A 15,850-nucleotide genomic window follows, 5' to 3' on the forward strand; every position below is an offset into this window, starting at 1 on the left:
CATCATTCTGACTGATGCTCCATAGTTCAATTAGACTCTTCTGTCAGCGTGACAAGGAATCGGAAAGTAATGGAAACTCTCATGTAACTATTATAGACTTCAGCTTGTGCCCCTACAACACACAGCACAGATGACCTTGTGACATAGCTAAGGATGCATCACATGTATGTATTAAGCCTATCAACTTTATCCACGGCACAGACCTTTGGAAGTTGTCTGACAGTCTTTGTGCTGATGAATTTTCAACAAGGTTATTCAGCACTAGAAAAAAATAAGGTTTCTTACCACTTCTTACTGAATAACAGCGCACTAATGTACAGAAAAGGAAACATTCCCCTGGAAGCCGCCATCACGGGGACTTTGTGAATTTATATATTGTTATATTCCCCTTAGAATGCATCTGGGCATTCTGTCTTGAAAAGTCCACCAAGAAGAATTGGATTGCTGTTTGCAATAATTGTAGATCATTCCCTTCAGAAGTGCATTATATTTAAATCCTTCCTTTGATAGACCCAACAACCCTTAGCGCACCTACAGAACTTTTTGTTCAAGGGTGTGAAAGTGCTTTAGAAACTTTATCTAATTAAGCCTCATGGCAGTTTTGTCAGACAAATGTAATTATACCCATTTTGGGGGTGGGTAAAACAAGGCACAGAACTTAAATCATCAGGAGAATCAGCATCAGAGTTAGAAACAGAATCCAGGCATTTTGGCACTTCATCCTTGCTCTAATCACTAGACAATGCTCCCTCCAAGAACCAAGAATATAACCCATGAGTCCTGACTCCAAGGCCTCTGTTCCAACCAACAGAACAAACCTTCCCAGAGCTGGGACTGAAATCCAGGAATCCTGATTCCCAGTCGTTGTCTCCCTAGCCCCGCTGCTCTAACCAGTAGGTCCCATTTTCCTTACCTGCTTTGCCTCACTCATTAGCATTCAGGTTGTCAAGAGGCAATTAAAATAATTTGCCAAGATCTTCATGTAGGTTCTTTTCTAGTGAACCCATCTGATGCTGCGTAAAATAAGATTGACCCCTTGGCACAAGAACTAATTGATCAGCCAGAGCTGCTTGTGGTGCAGGGCACAGCAAATGAACAAGGAGACTCTCTTTGGACTGAGTGTGAGATGTGACTCTTTGGACTGGCATGTGCAGTGGAGTTGGAAAAGCCAAGTGAGAGGCAAGCTAAGAAGATTATCTACTACACACGACTCACAATAATTCCCCTTTTCAATTATTTCCTTCTTATTTCCAGAAGTTTAATTTTTAGGGCACTCCATTTTCTTATTTATTTAAAGTTACAGACTCGCAGCTACTAACATTCAGAGTGAAACATTTTGCTTTGTTCACTTAAAAAAAGCAGGGTTGTTTTATTTTATCAGCTGTTGATTTTACACTCCATATTCCTTTCTTTCACACAGATTCTATAGCTAGATTTGCTCTCCAGGGCCTTCTCTCTCACTCACATCATGTCCACTGTGGCTGTGAGGAAATGCCCCAAGTTCTTATATCAGGTTTTGTATCTTGCATTTTGTTTCCTTTACATGGTACCATGTACTGCTTTGAGGGCATGCAGGAAAGGATGCTGCATTCAGCAAATAAGAGAAAGTACACCTTCCCTATTAGCCTCTCCTCCTTCCAGAAGGACAAGTAGATGCCAGTCAGTGCTGTCACATGTTTATTTCTTTGCAGTGTTTTTGACACCTGGTTTGCATTACTTGTGTATCTATGAATTGGTAGTTACATGACTTTAGTCTACTTCACCATTGAGCTGTGGTATCCTACAGCAATTGCATACCTACAGCAACACAACAAACTTGTGTTATCAGGATGCGGGGCAGGAAGAGGATAGCTCAGAAGGCAAATGGGGAAGGGGAAGATACTCTTGGAGATTTAAGTTTGTCAGATTCAAAACTCTAAGTGATGGTTGCTTCCATCCCCTGAGAATCAAACTGCAGCATTTCCATTGCCCTGTGGTGTTGACCTTGCAGTCCTGGCCAGGATTCCAGCTTACGTAATTACACTGCCTCTTGAAATTCACCTACCCATCTATGCAGAGCTGTACATGAGGGGGGAAGGATCCTTCCTGATCCCTGTGATGAACATCTTGTACCCTGAAACATAAGACATATTTCCATTTGTCCCACCTAGAGCAGAGTGAATGGCAGAGTTTTCTGGTTGACAGGCAGTTCTGAAAAATCAGGAAAAAAAATTATTTCAGGTTGAACCAAAAATATTTTCTCCCCAAATTTATAGCAAATCTAAAAAGTAAAAACAGCCCTTAGTTTTAAGTATCAGGGGGTAGCCGTGTTAGTCTGTATCCACAAAGATAACAAGGAGTCTGGTGGCGCCTTAAAGACTAACAGATTTATTTGGGCATAAGCTTTCGTGGGTAAAAAACCATTTCTTCAGATGCGTCCCTTAGTTTTGTCAGACAAAATGTTTCATTTAGATTTTGACCATTTTTAAATGATTTGTTTGTGTCTTTAATAAAAATTGAAATGTTTGGATTTTTTCCCCAGATATTTTCCCCCCAACCAAAACAATTTGGTGAAACAGACACTAATTTATAAAATGTTTTGGTGTCACCAAATATGCATTTTTCACTGCAAAAAGTTTTGGCTGAAAAATTTCACCCAGCTCTAATCCTAGCACATATGGCAACTCCTCTTATTCTACTGATCTAAAATTACCCAGCCCTTCTTCAAATCTGCTCTCTGTGCCTTCTGCTTGGGTAGTCGCAGCTCCTCTGTGGTGCTGAGCCACCTGCATTTCTACCACCTCTTCCCTACTCGAAGCTCCTGGCCTTTCAGAGGGATCCAGCACTAACGTGTTCTAGTATATTTTTAGAATTTGTTTCTTTTTTTATCTTTTTGCAGCAGTGTCCCACTGGGAGCACGTTCAGGTTTTTTTGTGTGATACAGTTAGATTGATTGCACTTTAATGCTGCTAGGATTTGTATTGCTTCTGACCTTGGGACGTGTGTGGCATTTGTGCTTCAACATGAACATTTATTGAGGCATATTAGACAGTGCCTCTTTGGTGTGTGGGGAGCCAATCCATTTGGTCGTCCAATCTACAATACCACCTGCTGTATTGTGAGTGTACTCTGGGCAGGGTTAATATAGATGACCCCTTTGCACCTGCCAGTTTGTCTCATGGCGTAGCTGGTGGGGTCTGATTCTAACTCTGCCTTCACTCCATTATCCAAAAACTACTACATGGCATTTCTGAGTCAAGGTTGCTACAGAAGCCCATCCCTTCCCCGAGGGCATGGTCCAACACATTTGAGTGGAAAGGATCTCAATAACTTCAGAGGGTTTTGGTTCAGACTGGAGTGTCCGGCGCTCCTGGTGTCACAAGGACATTCAGTTACTGCTGGACTTCCTGGAACTCCCTTGTCCCATTGGAAGAGGTCAAAGAGTGAAAGCCCCATCGCCTCTTCTCCATCACGAAAGAAAGGTTGGAGACAGAGCAAGACACGAGCAGTTGTCAGGCCCTGGCTCGAAAGCTGCTCTCATGAAGCAGATAATCTCTCTGGTTAGGGTATGCGGGGAGGCAAGGACAGTCTCCGCCAACAATGGACCAAATGTCTTCCCAATAGATTCCACTGGCCAAGAGAGACTTGGCTCCAGATGGTAGGTTCCAGTTTAGAATTCCCCCAAGCACCTCCAGTACCTCTCTGAGCAAAACTGGCCCTAACTCAGTGAGGAGAGACACTGTATTTCATTCCTACAGACACAAAACCCAATGCATGACTGTGAGACAAAACCCGTGTGGGTCATTCCATTGTCGTCATGGCAGCCTTGAGATCTGAAGACACCTCTGTTGATATTTAGGGTTAGGTCCCCTCCCTTCACCTCCTCTGCCCTTGCTTTCCAGGAGCACTGCTGAGCCGATACCTTTGGCATTCCTCTGACGGCTGTCTGAATGACCAAGTTCCATGCCTCCAGACAGAATCCACACCCTGACATGACTGCCCATCTTGACATCCTGCCAAAAGAGCATCCTGCCCTTCTCTGTCCCTCTACAGCTTTTTCCTGGTAGTAAATGGCCTGCTAGATGATGAGGGTTCCCTGTAGGAATTGCACCTGAAGATGCTGACCGAATGTGCAGCCAAGACATCGAATGTGTTGTTGCTTGGGCTTTATTTTACTTGTCCCTTTATCTTTTGCTGTTTTTAATCAAATGGAAGCTGGCAGTGTAAACACAGTGGCTGCTATTTCACTTAATGGCATTGCCCGCCAGGAAACCTTTCAGAAATCCCTGCAGAACCCCGTGGGAAGGCGATTGCTATTTAGCTTCTGCAGTTGTTTCTCCCCCCGCCCCTTTCAAAGTAACAAAGCAATTTCACCAAACTTTCCCTGCTCCATAGAGATTTTAATGAAACACTGAGATAACTATCTTCCTCCTGCTGCCTGGCTGCATTAAAGCCCCAGTGGACTCAGGGGGCACTGGAGATAGTCAGCTGGACCCTGCCAGGCTCTTGTTTGGAAGCATTTAACCAGACACAGATGAGCTTTCGCTGTTACTGCTTCACTCCCCACCCCCAGTCTCACTTTATGAGTAAATTAGACCTGATGATTTGGCATAGCTGCTGCCTGTCATTCACCAGGGCTAACTGATTGGTAAAAGCAAGGCCTGTGCAGAAGAGTTATTCACTTTATAACAAAGCAAAAGGAGCCAGCTACTTCAGTGATAAAGAAGCAGCAAGGACGGCTTGTTTACTAGGACTGGGATTAGCAGTCAGAACTCCTGACTTCCATTCTCAACTCTGCTGTTGATGACTTGTGTTATCTTGGGCACATCAGATATGGCTTTATTCCATAACTGCTGAGCACCTGCAGATCCCATTGCATTCAGTGCAAGAAGAAGAATATAATATTATATTATTATTAATTATATTATTATTAAGAATCATAATAATGCTCCAGTGCTCTTTGCCTCGTTGGTAATGCAGAGATGCCCCTTTTACTGGGAGAGTTATCTTTCCATCATTACAAACCATGATCATTTGATGGATATCGCAAGTGTATTACCCTTTGGAGGCATTGACCCTCTTGCTGGCACTGATGGGCAGCCGTTCTCCAGAACCGCGGTATAGTTTGCTTGGTACATTGAAATGTAACTGGGAGTAAATGAAGGAAATGAGTCCTCTGCAGAACTGATGCTTGAGCTTGGGGAGGAAAAATACTCTCGTCTCACCTCCGTCTATTCCATTTCCCACCACAAAGACATTGCTGGCACACTGGCCAACAGCCACCCCTGCCATTAGGAGGGGGGAGAGATGAGGCAATTCACACAGGGTTGAGAAGGGGGAAAAACCCTTGAAAATCAGAAAGACGTACATTCCTGAGCATTCCACTGCCCCTAATTTTAAGTGAGTCGGAGCTGGAGAGAGGCGCTGCTCACAGAAAGCCAAACTCTCCTGTTTGCCCACAGGAGATGTAAAGAACACAGTGAGCTGCCCGGACCCTCACTCTTCTGCCTCTCTGCCAGCGTGCCTTCCCCAGGACCTGGACAGGGGTCTGCTTTCTGAATTTGAATCTGAGTAGGCGTTTGCTAACGCCGGTTGTTAGCAAAATGGATCATTCTTAGTCATTGTGGCTAGCACTTAGCTTTGTTTACGACTGTGACAGTCTTTGTTGCTGAAAGGCATCTAACCTCCCTGCCGCCTGCCAAAAATATCTAGCCAATCTAGACATGCATTGGACGGAGCCATGAGCTAAGCTAAACCTAAAATATACCCTGTGGGGTTTGATCATCTAATGGCAAAAAAGTGGGGATGCTAAGGGGAGGAAGCTTGGTCTAGTGGTTAGAGCATAGGACTGGGAGTAGAAGGACGTTGGTTCTCATCCTGACGCGGAGACTGGTTCTTTGTGACCAAGAGAAAGTCGTTTCATTTTACTGTGCCTCTATAAAATGTATTGCCCACCTCCCCGACGATGACTTTATCACCAGTGACATCTGCCCAGTCCCTTCTCCTCCCACGCCCCAAAGGTCTCCTGTCCCTTTTTCAGACATTCTGAAATTCCACTCGTGCTTCACATTCTCCTCATCAGTCTTTCACTCTCATGCCCCTAAGATGCTGGCAAACGCTGAGTGTGTCTTTCTTTGTATGTACCAGCTCCCTCTTCACTTTCATTGTTTTTAACACTGCAAGTCTCAGCTGGGGACTGAAATCCTGACATCTGATATTTCTGCAAATGACAAGACTGGGGCAATGTGGAAAGCAAGCTGCTAATCCCTGAGTGCTTTCAAAATGTCAGCACCGCAGTCAGTTTCCGCCTCCTCCGGTTATCAGTCCCTGCTGACTGTCTCACAGCGTTAGCACTTTGAGTAGAGTGAGCCTTTCCTGGCTGTGTGCTGGCAGAGGAGACATTTTACCTACGTACACCCTGAGGTCAGTAAGAGAAGGGAAACCAAAACCCAAACTACCAATTTTGCTCATCAGGTGGCCTGACAGCTGAGAACCTCTGCTGCACAATGGAAACTGCAGTGGGTCATTGGTGCAGAGTGGCTGCTTTGGATCACAGGGCCATGAGGCAGGCCCCACACCTGGCCGCTCTGGAGAATGCTCCTGAAGAGAGGGCCACTGGCACCAAAACAGAGCCAGAAACACAAAACAGGGTAAGAATGAAGATGACCAAATTCTCCAGGAGATTCTGACACACTGAATGGAGAGGAGAAAGGTCCCCTCTCACAGAGACACTGCCCTGATCAGCAGGGAGGAAGAAAGGAAGTTGGTCATAACACACACAGGCACTGATGGCTGGGGGAAGAGGACAATGAGGCATGGGGAGGTGGTTTCTGTAGAAAAATCTCACACTTCCTGGGGGCCCCCGTGATCCCAAGGTCCTTGATAGCAAGCCTGAAGAGAGGCAAGCTTGGAAAGGTTCTCCACCCTAAATGGCTAAGAGACACCTGGGTCGTCTCAGGCTCTTGGAGGGCTCCTGCAGTGTGAGAAGGGGGTGTATGAATGTGTGTCTGGAATGGCACCTCTCGCCCAAGCTGAGAGAACTCGTTGCTGGTGCCTGCAGTCCAGGGGGCCCTAGACCAACTCGGTCCTTGTGGGCAGACAGCCTGCTGTGGCTAGCACAGACCCAACTAGGAGCAGCTGCAGGGCAAGATGAACATGATTTCAAACAGGAAGGAGTGGGCCTGGTTTGAGCATGATTTGAGGGGATGGTGTGTAAGGATTGGGTGACACGCGTTCTCAGCACCTCCGGTGATTCGTTTTGTTCACCTTTATAACCAGAACCGGGCAAACTCCGTGGAATTGGCGGGTCTGTGAGCCCCATAAAATATTTTTTGAGTTCACAAAACCAGTCTCTGTTAATGCACCTTTTCTCTATCATTTAAACACATTCCCCGCCTCCCCACCCTCCTGAGGAGAAGTTAATGAAAACTGCTGATTCCAGGACTGAGTTTAACCCTTCTCTTCTTGCTTCAGGGAGCTCTAGATATGGATATAGATCAGAGGTGGGCCAACTACGGCCCCCCGGGACCATTCTGCCCGACCCCTGAGCTCCTGGCCTGGGAAGCTTGCCCCAGCCCCTTCCCCGCTGTTCCCCTTCCCCCGCAGCCTCAGCTCACTGCGATGCTCTGGGCGGTGGGGCTGCGAGCTCCTGGAGCAGCACAGCTGCCCAGCCTGGCCTGACCCGGTGCTCTGCGCTGCACAGTGCATGGCTGGCTCCAGCTGGGCGGCCCGGCTGCCTGTCCTGGTGCAGCTGCCCCCCAGCCACCGGTGCTCCAGGCAGCGCGGTAAGGGGGCAGGGAGCAGGGGAGGGGGGTTGGATAGAGGGCAGGGGAGTTTGGGGGGTGGTCAGGGGGGCCGGGGGTGTGGATAGAGGTCGGGGCGGTCATAGGGTGGGGAACAGGGGGGTTGAATGGGGGCAGGAGTTCTGGAGGCGGTCAGTGGTTGGATGGGGCAGGGGTTTGCAGTCAGGAAGGAGAGGGGGGTTTGGATGGGGTGGCAGAGGGCAGTTAGGGGCAGGGGGTCCGGGGCCATCAGGGAACAGGGTGGGTTGGATGGGGCAGGAGTCCCAGGGGGGCCGTCAGGGGGCGAGAAGCGGTGGGGGGGCAGATAGGGGGCGGGGGCCAGGCCACACCTGGCTGAGGGGCACAGCCTCCCCTAACTGGCCCTCCGTACAATTTCTGAAACCCGATGTGGCCCTCAGGTAAAAAAGTTTGCCCGCCCCTGATATAGATATATGTATCTCCCTGCAGCAAGATATAGCTATATAGATGTTAATGTAATTTTAATTTAAAATGTGTCTTCTGTCGATAGCACTATTTCATTCTATTGTGCACTGTTAAAGAAACAATGGCTCGAGGTAGAGGGGCTATCAAGTTACACATCAGTCTGCAGAGTTTGATTTTATTACAAACCACAACAATACAGCAATCAAGGGGGGGGGAATCCTATTGATTGATTTATAACTTGCTGATCCAGCTGTCCCCAGACATTATTCCATGTATAATTTTTCATTATGCGCATGACAACTGATTCTCAGCCACATTAAGACACAGTGTGCAATCACAGAGGAGTACAAAGGACCACTGAATATGTTGGAGTTATAATGCCTGACAGTAAAACTTTGAGGGAAACCAGAAGTGGCTGTGTGGGCACTGGGACACTCCTGGAAATGGAATTTAGTTATTTACTTGTTATAAGGAATATTATCAAACAGCGGTAACTGAGAGGCAGCGGGGACAACTGGGGTCTGCAGCTGGCTGCATTACTACCCTTGGACAAATCACTTCACTTCTGCGTGTCTGTTCCCCCTCTCATCCTTTGTCTTTTAGACTGCCTTCGGGCCCAGGATTGACTTGTGCTGTGGGTATGCACAGGACCCCACGATAAGGCCTCCATTTCAGTTGGGGCCCGGGCACTAATATAGTAATAATGGAACAGTAGGACCAACAGGACAACCTCGTCACCTTCACCAGCACCTAGTAGGAATGGCCAAGAGATAGACCATGGCTGCAGTGTCCACAGAGGGATGAGTTCGTCTGATGTACCCTAGGAACTTTTCTTTCCGGAGATTCTCTTGAAAGCATCTCCACCTATTTCCCTCCAACACAGCTGACACAGCCGTCGTGTAGCTCTGCATATTAGAGTAGGTTGAGATTAAGGCCCAGGTGGGTAGTGTAGTACTTGGTTGCACTGAGCCTGGCTAGCCCTTGGTCTCTGTCAGCCCCCCATGGTGAAGTTAGTGAATCTGGATGTGGTGTCTTGTTTAGATCTTGAGGTCTGTGTCTTCCCCCACTTCCCCCTCCCCTCCTGCACCCCTGACCGTGGCTCTGTGGGAGTACGGGCAGTTCCTTCTGGCAGGGAGTTTCTGCCGTGGTGAGCAGTGTGCCTGAATAAACCTCCTCCCAACGTTGTCTAAACCTGAATCTGCAGCATAGGTTCCTCTGCTGACACGGTGCACAAAAAGCCTTGAGCTGGAAGGAGGAACTTGGTGTCCATTAATGCTTCTGGCAGCCATCGCTTTGCGTTTACCCAAAACTTCCCAAATGATGATGCTGCAGTGGCCATCGGCTCATTAACAGCAAACTCCGCAGGATGTTTCTCCTGAAAAACTCTCCGTATTTCATTCATGTCCATGTGACTAGATTTTTGGTAGATCTGCTTCTAAATGTGAAGCGTACATTCAAAGGAGGCGAAGCATTAGCCTGCTGTCTCTCGTGCCGGGTTACCGAGGCGGCCAGGTATCTTCAAAACAAAGAGGTCTGACAAGAGTTGCTGACAGAATAGTGAACCATCAATGAGCCTCTGTGTCACAGTTCCCTTCCAGATGCCTAGCAGGGTACTCATCAGAGGTGGCTGCATCCTATGGTTCTAAGCTCTGATGAGTACTTCTGCTCTCTGTCATATCTAACAAGCCAACTTTTGGGGTGGGGGGAAGTACCCAGTCCATCGCAAGCTATTATTACCCAAGCACTTGGCAGTGAAAGTGTTGGTGAATCCGGCTTGTTAAAGGTGACCTTGGTTTTATTATATTAAACTGTCAGAGTTCACATTTCTGAGTGTTTGATTTATACTTGGCATGCATCTTGGCAGAGAAGTCTGCACCACTTCTTAAAAAGATGTCACTTCTCACTGATGTTTTCTACATGCTATGAACAGCTTCGATATTTTATCCCTTCACTGCAATGTTGAGTAAAAGTCCACCTCCTCCAGGAGGCTGCCAGATGGAAAGTGAGGCTGCTGCAATTTAAACTTGAGTAATGAAAAATAAATAACAATAGTGAGTAGTGCACATGGGGCACCGGTGCTCAGTTCAGCAAAGCATAAATATGGAGGCAGACAGATACGTGGATAGACAGACTCTGGAGGGCCAGAGCCTCATCAGATGTAAATCAGCATCCTTCCATTGGTTATGCCTATTTACACCAGCAGAAGATCTGTTTCTGAGTCTTTAGTGCACATAGGTCATCTTGAGTCTCCAGGCTAAAACAGTGGAAGAGAGGAGGATGTATCTATCAGAAGGGCCTTTGGAAATGTGGCTCTCTACAGCTAAGAGGTAAGTGAGTAATCCCATTGACCTCCTAGGTAAGAACTAATTAGTGTGAATAAGGGTTGTGGAATCTGGAAGTAAAGAAGCTACATAATGGCTGTTCTCTGTTGTGACATTTCTCTTCCTGAGTGACGTGTGAAGGGTGTTTTCCCTCTGCTCGGAAGCTAACACATGTCACAATTGACTTCAGCTGTCAGGTATTGGTCCATGTCTTTCACTCTTCTTCAGGTTAGAAACAAATGTCAGTGACATTTCTGGAAAATTAGCGGTACTTTGAATATGTGCGGGCAACAACTCTGAGTTAAGGTGAAAGCCAGTAGCACATGCGAACATCTCCAGATACTCGTATCTGTGTCTGACTTTCTCTTGGTGGTATATCAATGCCATTATATTGACAGGGGGTCTCAGCCTGTCAATTAGCTTCTAGAGCACGGGTTCATCTCCTGGCTGGTGCGTGTAGGGGCTGTCCCTTTCAGGCTGAGCTGTCAGCCCCTGACAGGGGAAGATACTAGCAATGTCACGCTAGTAGTAATGAGAGTCATAAATCCTGATGAGACACATTGATAAACAGGAAAAAGGTGTGGGGGGGTGAATTTAAACGAGAACTGAAGGCTTTATATTTCATAAAAGAGTAAAGCAGTAAATACAGGGCTAGATTGTGACTTGGACTATACAGAATAGAAGGGAATGAGAGCCCCCTTTACATGCCTGTAAGGTCTACCCAGACTTTGTGTCCAGGCATGTAGGAATAAACAGAGCTATGCACCTGCATATTCTCTTCCTAGAGTGGGGAGCAGAGAATGGTTGGAGTGGGGCAAGAAACAGGCAGAGCCTTGGCTGCATCTGACACATGGCCAGCATGGGTGTGGGGAGAAAGTAAAGGTCCTCTTTTGGACAGTCTGTTGTGGAATAATTAGTGTGCTTCACACCAGGGGCTAGTCTGGCATGCCTATTCTGCAATAACCATGCCGATCAATTTCCACATGTAGACAAGCCCTTCCTAACTAGTCAGCCCCCCCGGCCTCTTTCACTACAGACTGTGAAACTCAGACTACTGGAAATTTTGCTTCAGAGTATTTGATTAATGGGCTAGATCCGAAGCTGGGGTAAATTGTCGTAGTAGTACGGTGACTTCAGCTGAAGCCCTGACAATTTACATCAGCTGAGGATCTGCTCATTATACTAGATCTTCTTTCTGAATGTGGTATTTACCCCCAGGGAGCAGGCTGGGAATCCCTTGAAACGGAGCACTTTCTTTCAAGACATGGAAACAATCAAACCAGTGGATTATACACACACATACATTTGCTGCTTTCAGTGCCACACTGGCATTTATTTATTTATTACAAGTATCTTGCACCAGGATAATATTCACTAAAGTTCTAACATCTGTTTGTGAAAGACAGCATCCTTGGGCAGCAGCCAGCAAAATCATTTCATTACAAAATTGCAACTGTAACACACTGCACAAAGCCACAAACCTACTGTACACTGAGATGCTTCTGTTTTCAAACTACTCATTAGGAATGATGCACAAGCCAAAATTATACCCCGTGTAAGGGGAATTAGGAGAAAATGAGCCCATCTGACCTCCTAAGTGATAGCACTTAGTACTGTAATTACTATCTATGGTTAATCCCACTCTCGCTACAAAGCTGTACCGAAGTTTCCGTCTTTCCTCCAGAGGGTATATGTCTTTATGTTTCTTCAGTTCTTCATGCCTAATTCAGGCTGACAAGGAACATAGTTGAGGGGATAGAAAATGAGAAGCCTGGTTTAAAGATTATTTTATATAATGCAAGACAGAAAATTAAGTTGCCACTGTCTGATGGCGGCTCGCTGGCCCTGAGTGAAATGATTTGGGAGGGTGATAGGAGGATAGGTTTTTAGGGGATAGGTGCCAGGAGCCAACACTTCAGTGGGCACTCAGAGGTAGTCTTGTTGGCAGCCTCAAGAGACAGACAGAGACCTGCCTGGGAATGGGGCTGCATTTTCGCTCTGTGTGGCTTGGCCAAGGCCGAGGTATGTTGTGTGGCCACTGTCCTTGCCCTAGCAGTCTTTTGGGAGGGCTTTGATGCCCAAGAGGTCAGTCCAGCACTTTTCAACTAAACCAGCCTCACTGAAAAAAGGTTATTAAAAATCATTATGGATGCAAAATGCTTCGGGCAGGACTGTGATCCTCTGCTATGACTTCAGTAGGGCTGTTTCCCATTCCACTGCAATGAAGGTATCCCCAACTGGCTCTCGAGGACTGTAAGGCATGGGAAGAGGCGCTGGCAGGAGCAGGGAAAGAATTAGTATCTCCTGCTGTCCCCCTGAGGGTGGATACATGCAGCAAACTCTGAGACAGGGTGACCTCAGTGGACGAAGCGGGGTGTACAGGGAGAGGATTATTTCCCAGTGCCACCTGACGGTTATTAGGGTTTTTTTCGGGAAGGCAGCAACGATTGGTGGTGTATGTAAACTTCATTCATATTCCCTGTCTAACTGAATTACACACTGTCAGACTCCCACGCTGGTGTCAGGAAGCACCCCTACAGCCTCCCTGTGATGCAGTTATCCCAGAGCCAGACTCAGGATCTCTAGAGGGTTTGAATCCCAGCCAGTCAGTTTCAATTAAAGAAACTCTTTCATTCCCCATGAATTCCAGAATCCCTCCCTGTGCGTCTATGAATGCAGTGCCAAGCCCAGGGCTTAGGCCACTATGTCGCGCTGGACCAGCAGTAAGAACCCGGAAAGGTTGGGCTGAGGAGAGGGAAGCAGAGGCCATGGGAGCCTTGTAGCCCTGTTAGTAAAGACGGGGCAGCAGCAGTGCCCTGAGCCTTTGGAATCTAAAGGGCAGATAGGGAAGAGGCAGGATCTGCAGGGTTGCAGGGACCTGCTGTGCTTTCTTAGGAAGAGGTGGCCAGTGCAGACTCAGGTCCAAGCACACAGGGACACTGTGAGTTACAGAGCCACCGGGCCATCTTGGGGTCCCCAGCCTGTACACCCTTCTCAGGCTTCTCACTCTTGTGTCATCCCCAAAGAACCTGGGTAGAATTGTAGCCTTGTTGCTGGCTCTGCATTTGCTTCACAGAGCTTGGAAGTCTTGACTTGAGCAGAGCTTGAAGTTTTACAAAGTCATACAACTGCAAGTCGGGTCCTTGCTCGTTATTATCCTGGATTCCTTTTGTTTCCTATCTCTACTCTCTTTTGATTTTTCTTCACAGGTCTGGCAGTCCATCAGATCATAACAATCACAGTGTCCCTCATCATGGTCATAGCTGCTCTGATAACAACTCTCGTCTTAAAGAATTGGTAAGGACCACTGTCAATCTGCTTGGCCTGAGTGTTGGTGCTGTCTCTGGAGTGCGTGGAGGGGTAGACTGGGAATCAGGAGGGAGAGACAGGAATAATGATTCTTTTGAATTGCAAAGAAACAAAAAAATCAGTAAATACTCAGACATCATGGGAATGCGCTCCAAAGAATTGCAGGGAAATTAAAAATAATCTTTGTTTGGGTTGAGATTTTTAAAGAAGGGCCCTCAACTCTCTTTGAGTCTCAGTCTTTTTGTTTAGAACTTAGAATTTGGAATCATGCCCAGCCTTGCACTATCCAGACATGTTAGCAAGAATGGAAAACAAAACAGCTTTTGCCCACCACATGGGCACATGAAAAAACACCCCTACCACTAATGTATCAGCTAAGTACTGTGGTGAGAGAAAGAGAGATGGCACTCTATGACTACTGCTAGTCAATGCACTCACTCCCCAGAGTCTTATATCAAAATTCAGGTTACACAACTGCATCTCATTTTAAGGCCCCTAAATCTAGGAAGTTTGCATATTGCCAGAGCTAAGGGATTCAGCTTCACTTCATAATACCCCTTGGACTTCACACTGGCAAAGGATGGTACTGCACTCTCTTAGTTTAGGAGCTACAAAATGTCTCAACAGTGGCATCTTCTGGCGAGGTCAGAGTAATTTATTCTACTGCTCTGGGTTTCCCCGCAAGGGTAAAATGCACCCTGCCCTGAATAGGAATGACTTTATTGCTTGTGTGCTGAGTTACTGTCTGTAGCTAAGCTATTCCCTTAAACACAAGACTGGCTCAGCACATAATAATTATATTTTCTGACCTTTTCTACAGCTCTAGGGACTGAATGCATCTTCTGAGCTTCTTGAATGCATCTAGTTTTACATTTGCCATATCCCCTAGAGTGTCCATGCACTCCTCTAGCCTAATTTGCTCTCATTTATTCTTCAACATCAGCTATGCATAGAGTAAAATAGGTTAGTTCTTAGCTTCAGGCATTCCTGCCTTTACCTATTTTCCAAGAGAAATTGTCCTACTTTGAGGTCAGTTTTGCTGGATGTAATAATGCTATTGCACCCGTGGGGAATCTGAAAAAATGCAGCGTAACTCTGCTTCTCTCCTACACAGTTCTGAGGCCTGTAGTCCGTCGTCGCCCCCCCCCCCCCCAGCAACTATTTCTCTAATAGCTTCCAAGCTTATCAGTCATATAGTGTAAATTCCCGCAGGTGATCCCAGTACTCTTCTCAGGTGATTGGATAAAATAAGATATTGATACTAGAAATATATTGAAAAGTCTGATTGAGAGTCAGGAATCCCCATATTAAACAGGATTGAGAAGGCTCATCTTAGGTTCTGTGTAGTTAGAATATACACCCCTTCTCCACTGAAATGTTTTTGAACAAAAATCACAGTTGGGTATTGTTAGAGTCTTACAAAAATGAAATGGTTGAAAAGTTTGCAATGTTCTTAGAGGAACTGTTTTTGTCAACCCAGTAGCAGAGATGTATACTTCCACATGCCATTAAAATATGTATTATAAGGCAAGAATTTCTCAAATAAAGTGATTTTGGATGCCTCTGTTTCTAGGTGCCCAATTTGTCTTTTTCTAAAAGGGCTGGTATTTCTTAGAGCTGGACAAATACTGCAAAACATTCTGGGAGAATATTTACTCAAATTTATAAATGAGTTAGCTTTGGACATGTGGGTGGCTCTCTTCTGTCCGCTTTCTGCAATTCAATTTTCCTGGCATGGTTGCTCACAGAAAGAGGATATCAGAGTTTCATGTACCAGCATTTGTAGAAAGCTAATTTTAAATTCACAACAGAAGTGCTTATTAGACCTGGCCAACCTTTTGGATTTCAAAAATTGAAAAAAATTATCAAAATTTCACAATTTGATGACAAAATTGGGAACAAAGAGGAGAAGCCATGACATTTTTGTCCTCCCCCTTTTTTAAACCAATTTAGCATCAGTTAAATTTTTAAAAAAATATTCAAAAACTCCTCAATATTTCAATGAAAAAAACCAGG

General features: G+C 46.1%; 1 protein-coding gene across 5 annotated transcripts in view; it reads left to right on the forward strand.

Annotated features, from left to right (window-relative positions):
* Positions 1–15,850, forward strand: part of AJAP1 (adherens junctions associated protein 1) — a 104,902-nt gene that overhangs the window by 73,081 nt on the left and 15,971 nt on the right. For all 5 annotated transcript variants that reach the window (XM_084651628.1, XM_084651626.1, XM_084651627.1 and 2 more), the window contains one exon: positions 13,735–13,822. In XM_084651628.1, the coding sequence (XP_084507754.1) occupies positions 13,735–13,822 (88 nt within the window). The remainder of the gene's footprint in view (positions 1–13,734; positions 13,823–15,850) is intronic.

Source organism: Lepidochelys olivacea (genome assembly GCF_965140295.1).
Source record: "Lepidochelys olivacea isolate rLepOli2 genome assembly, chromosome: 18".
Classification (NCBI taxonomy): domain Eukaryota; kingdom Metazoa; phylum Chordata; order Testudines; family Cheloniidae; genus Lepidochelys; species Lepidochelys olivacea.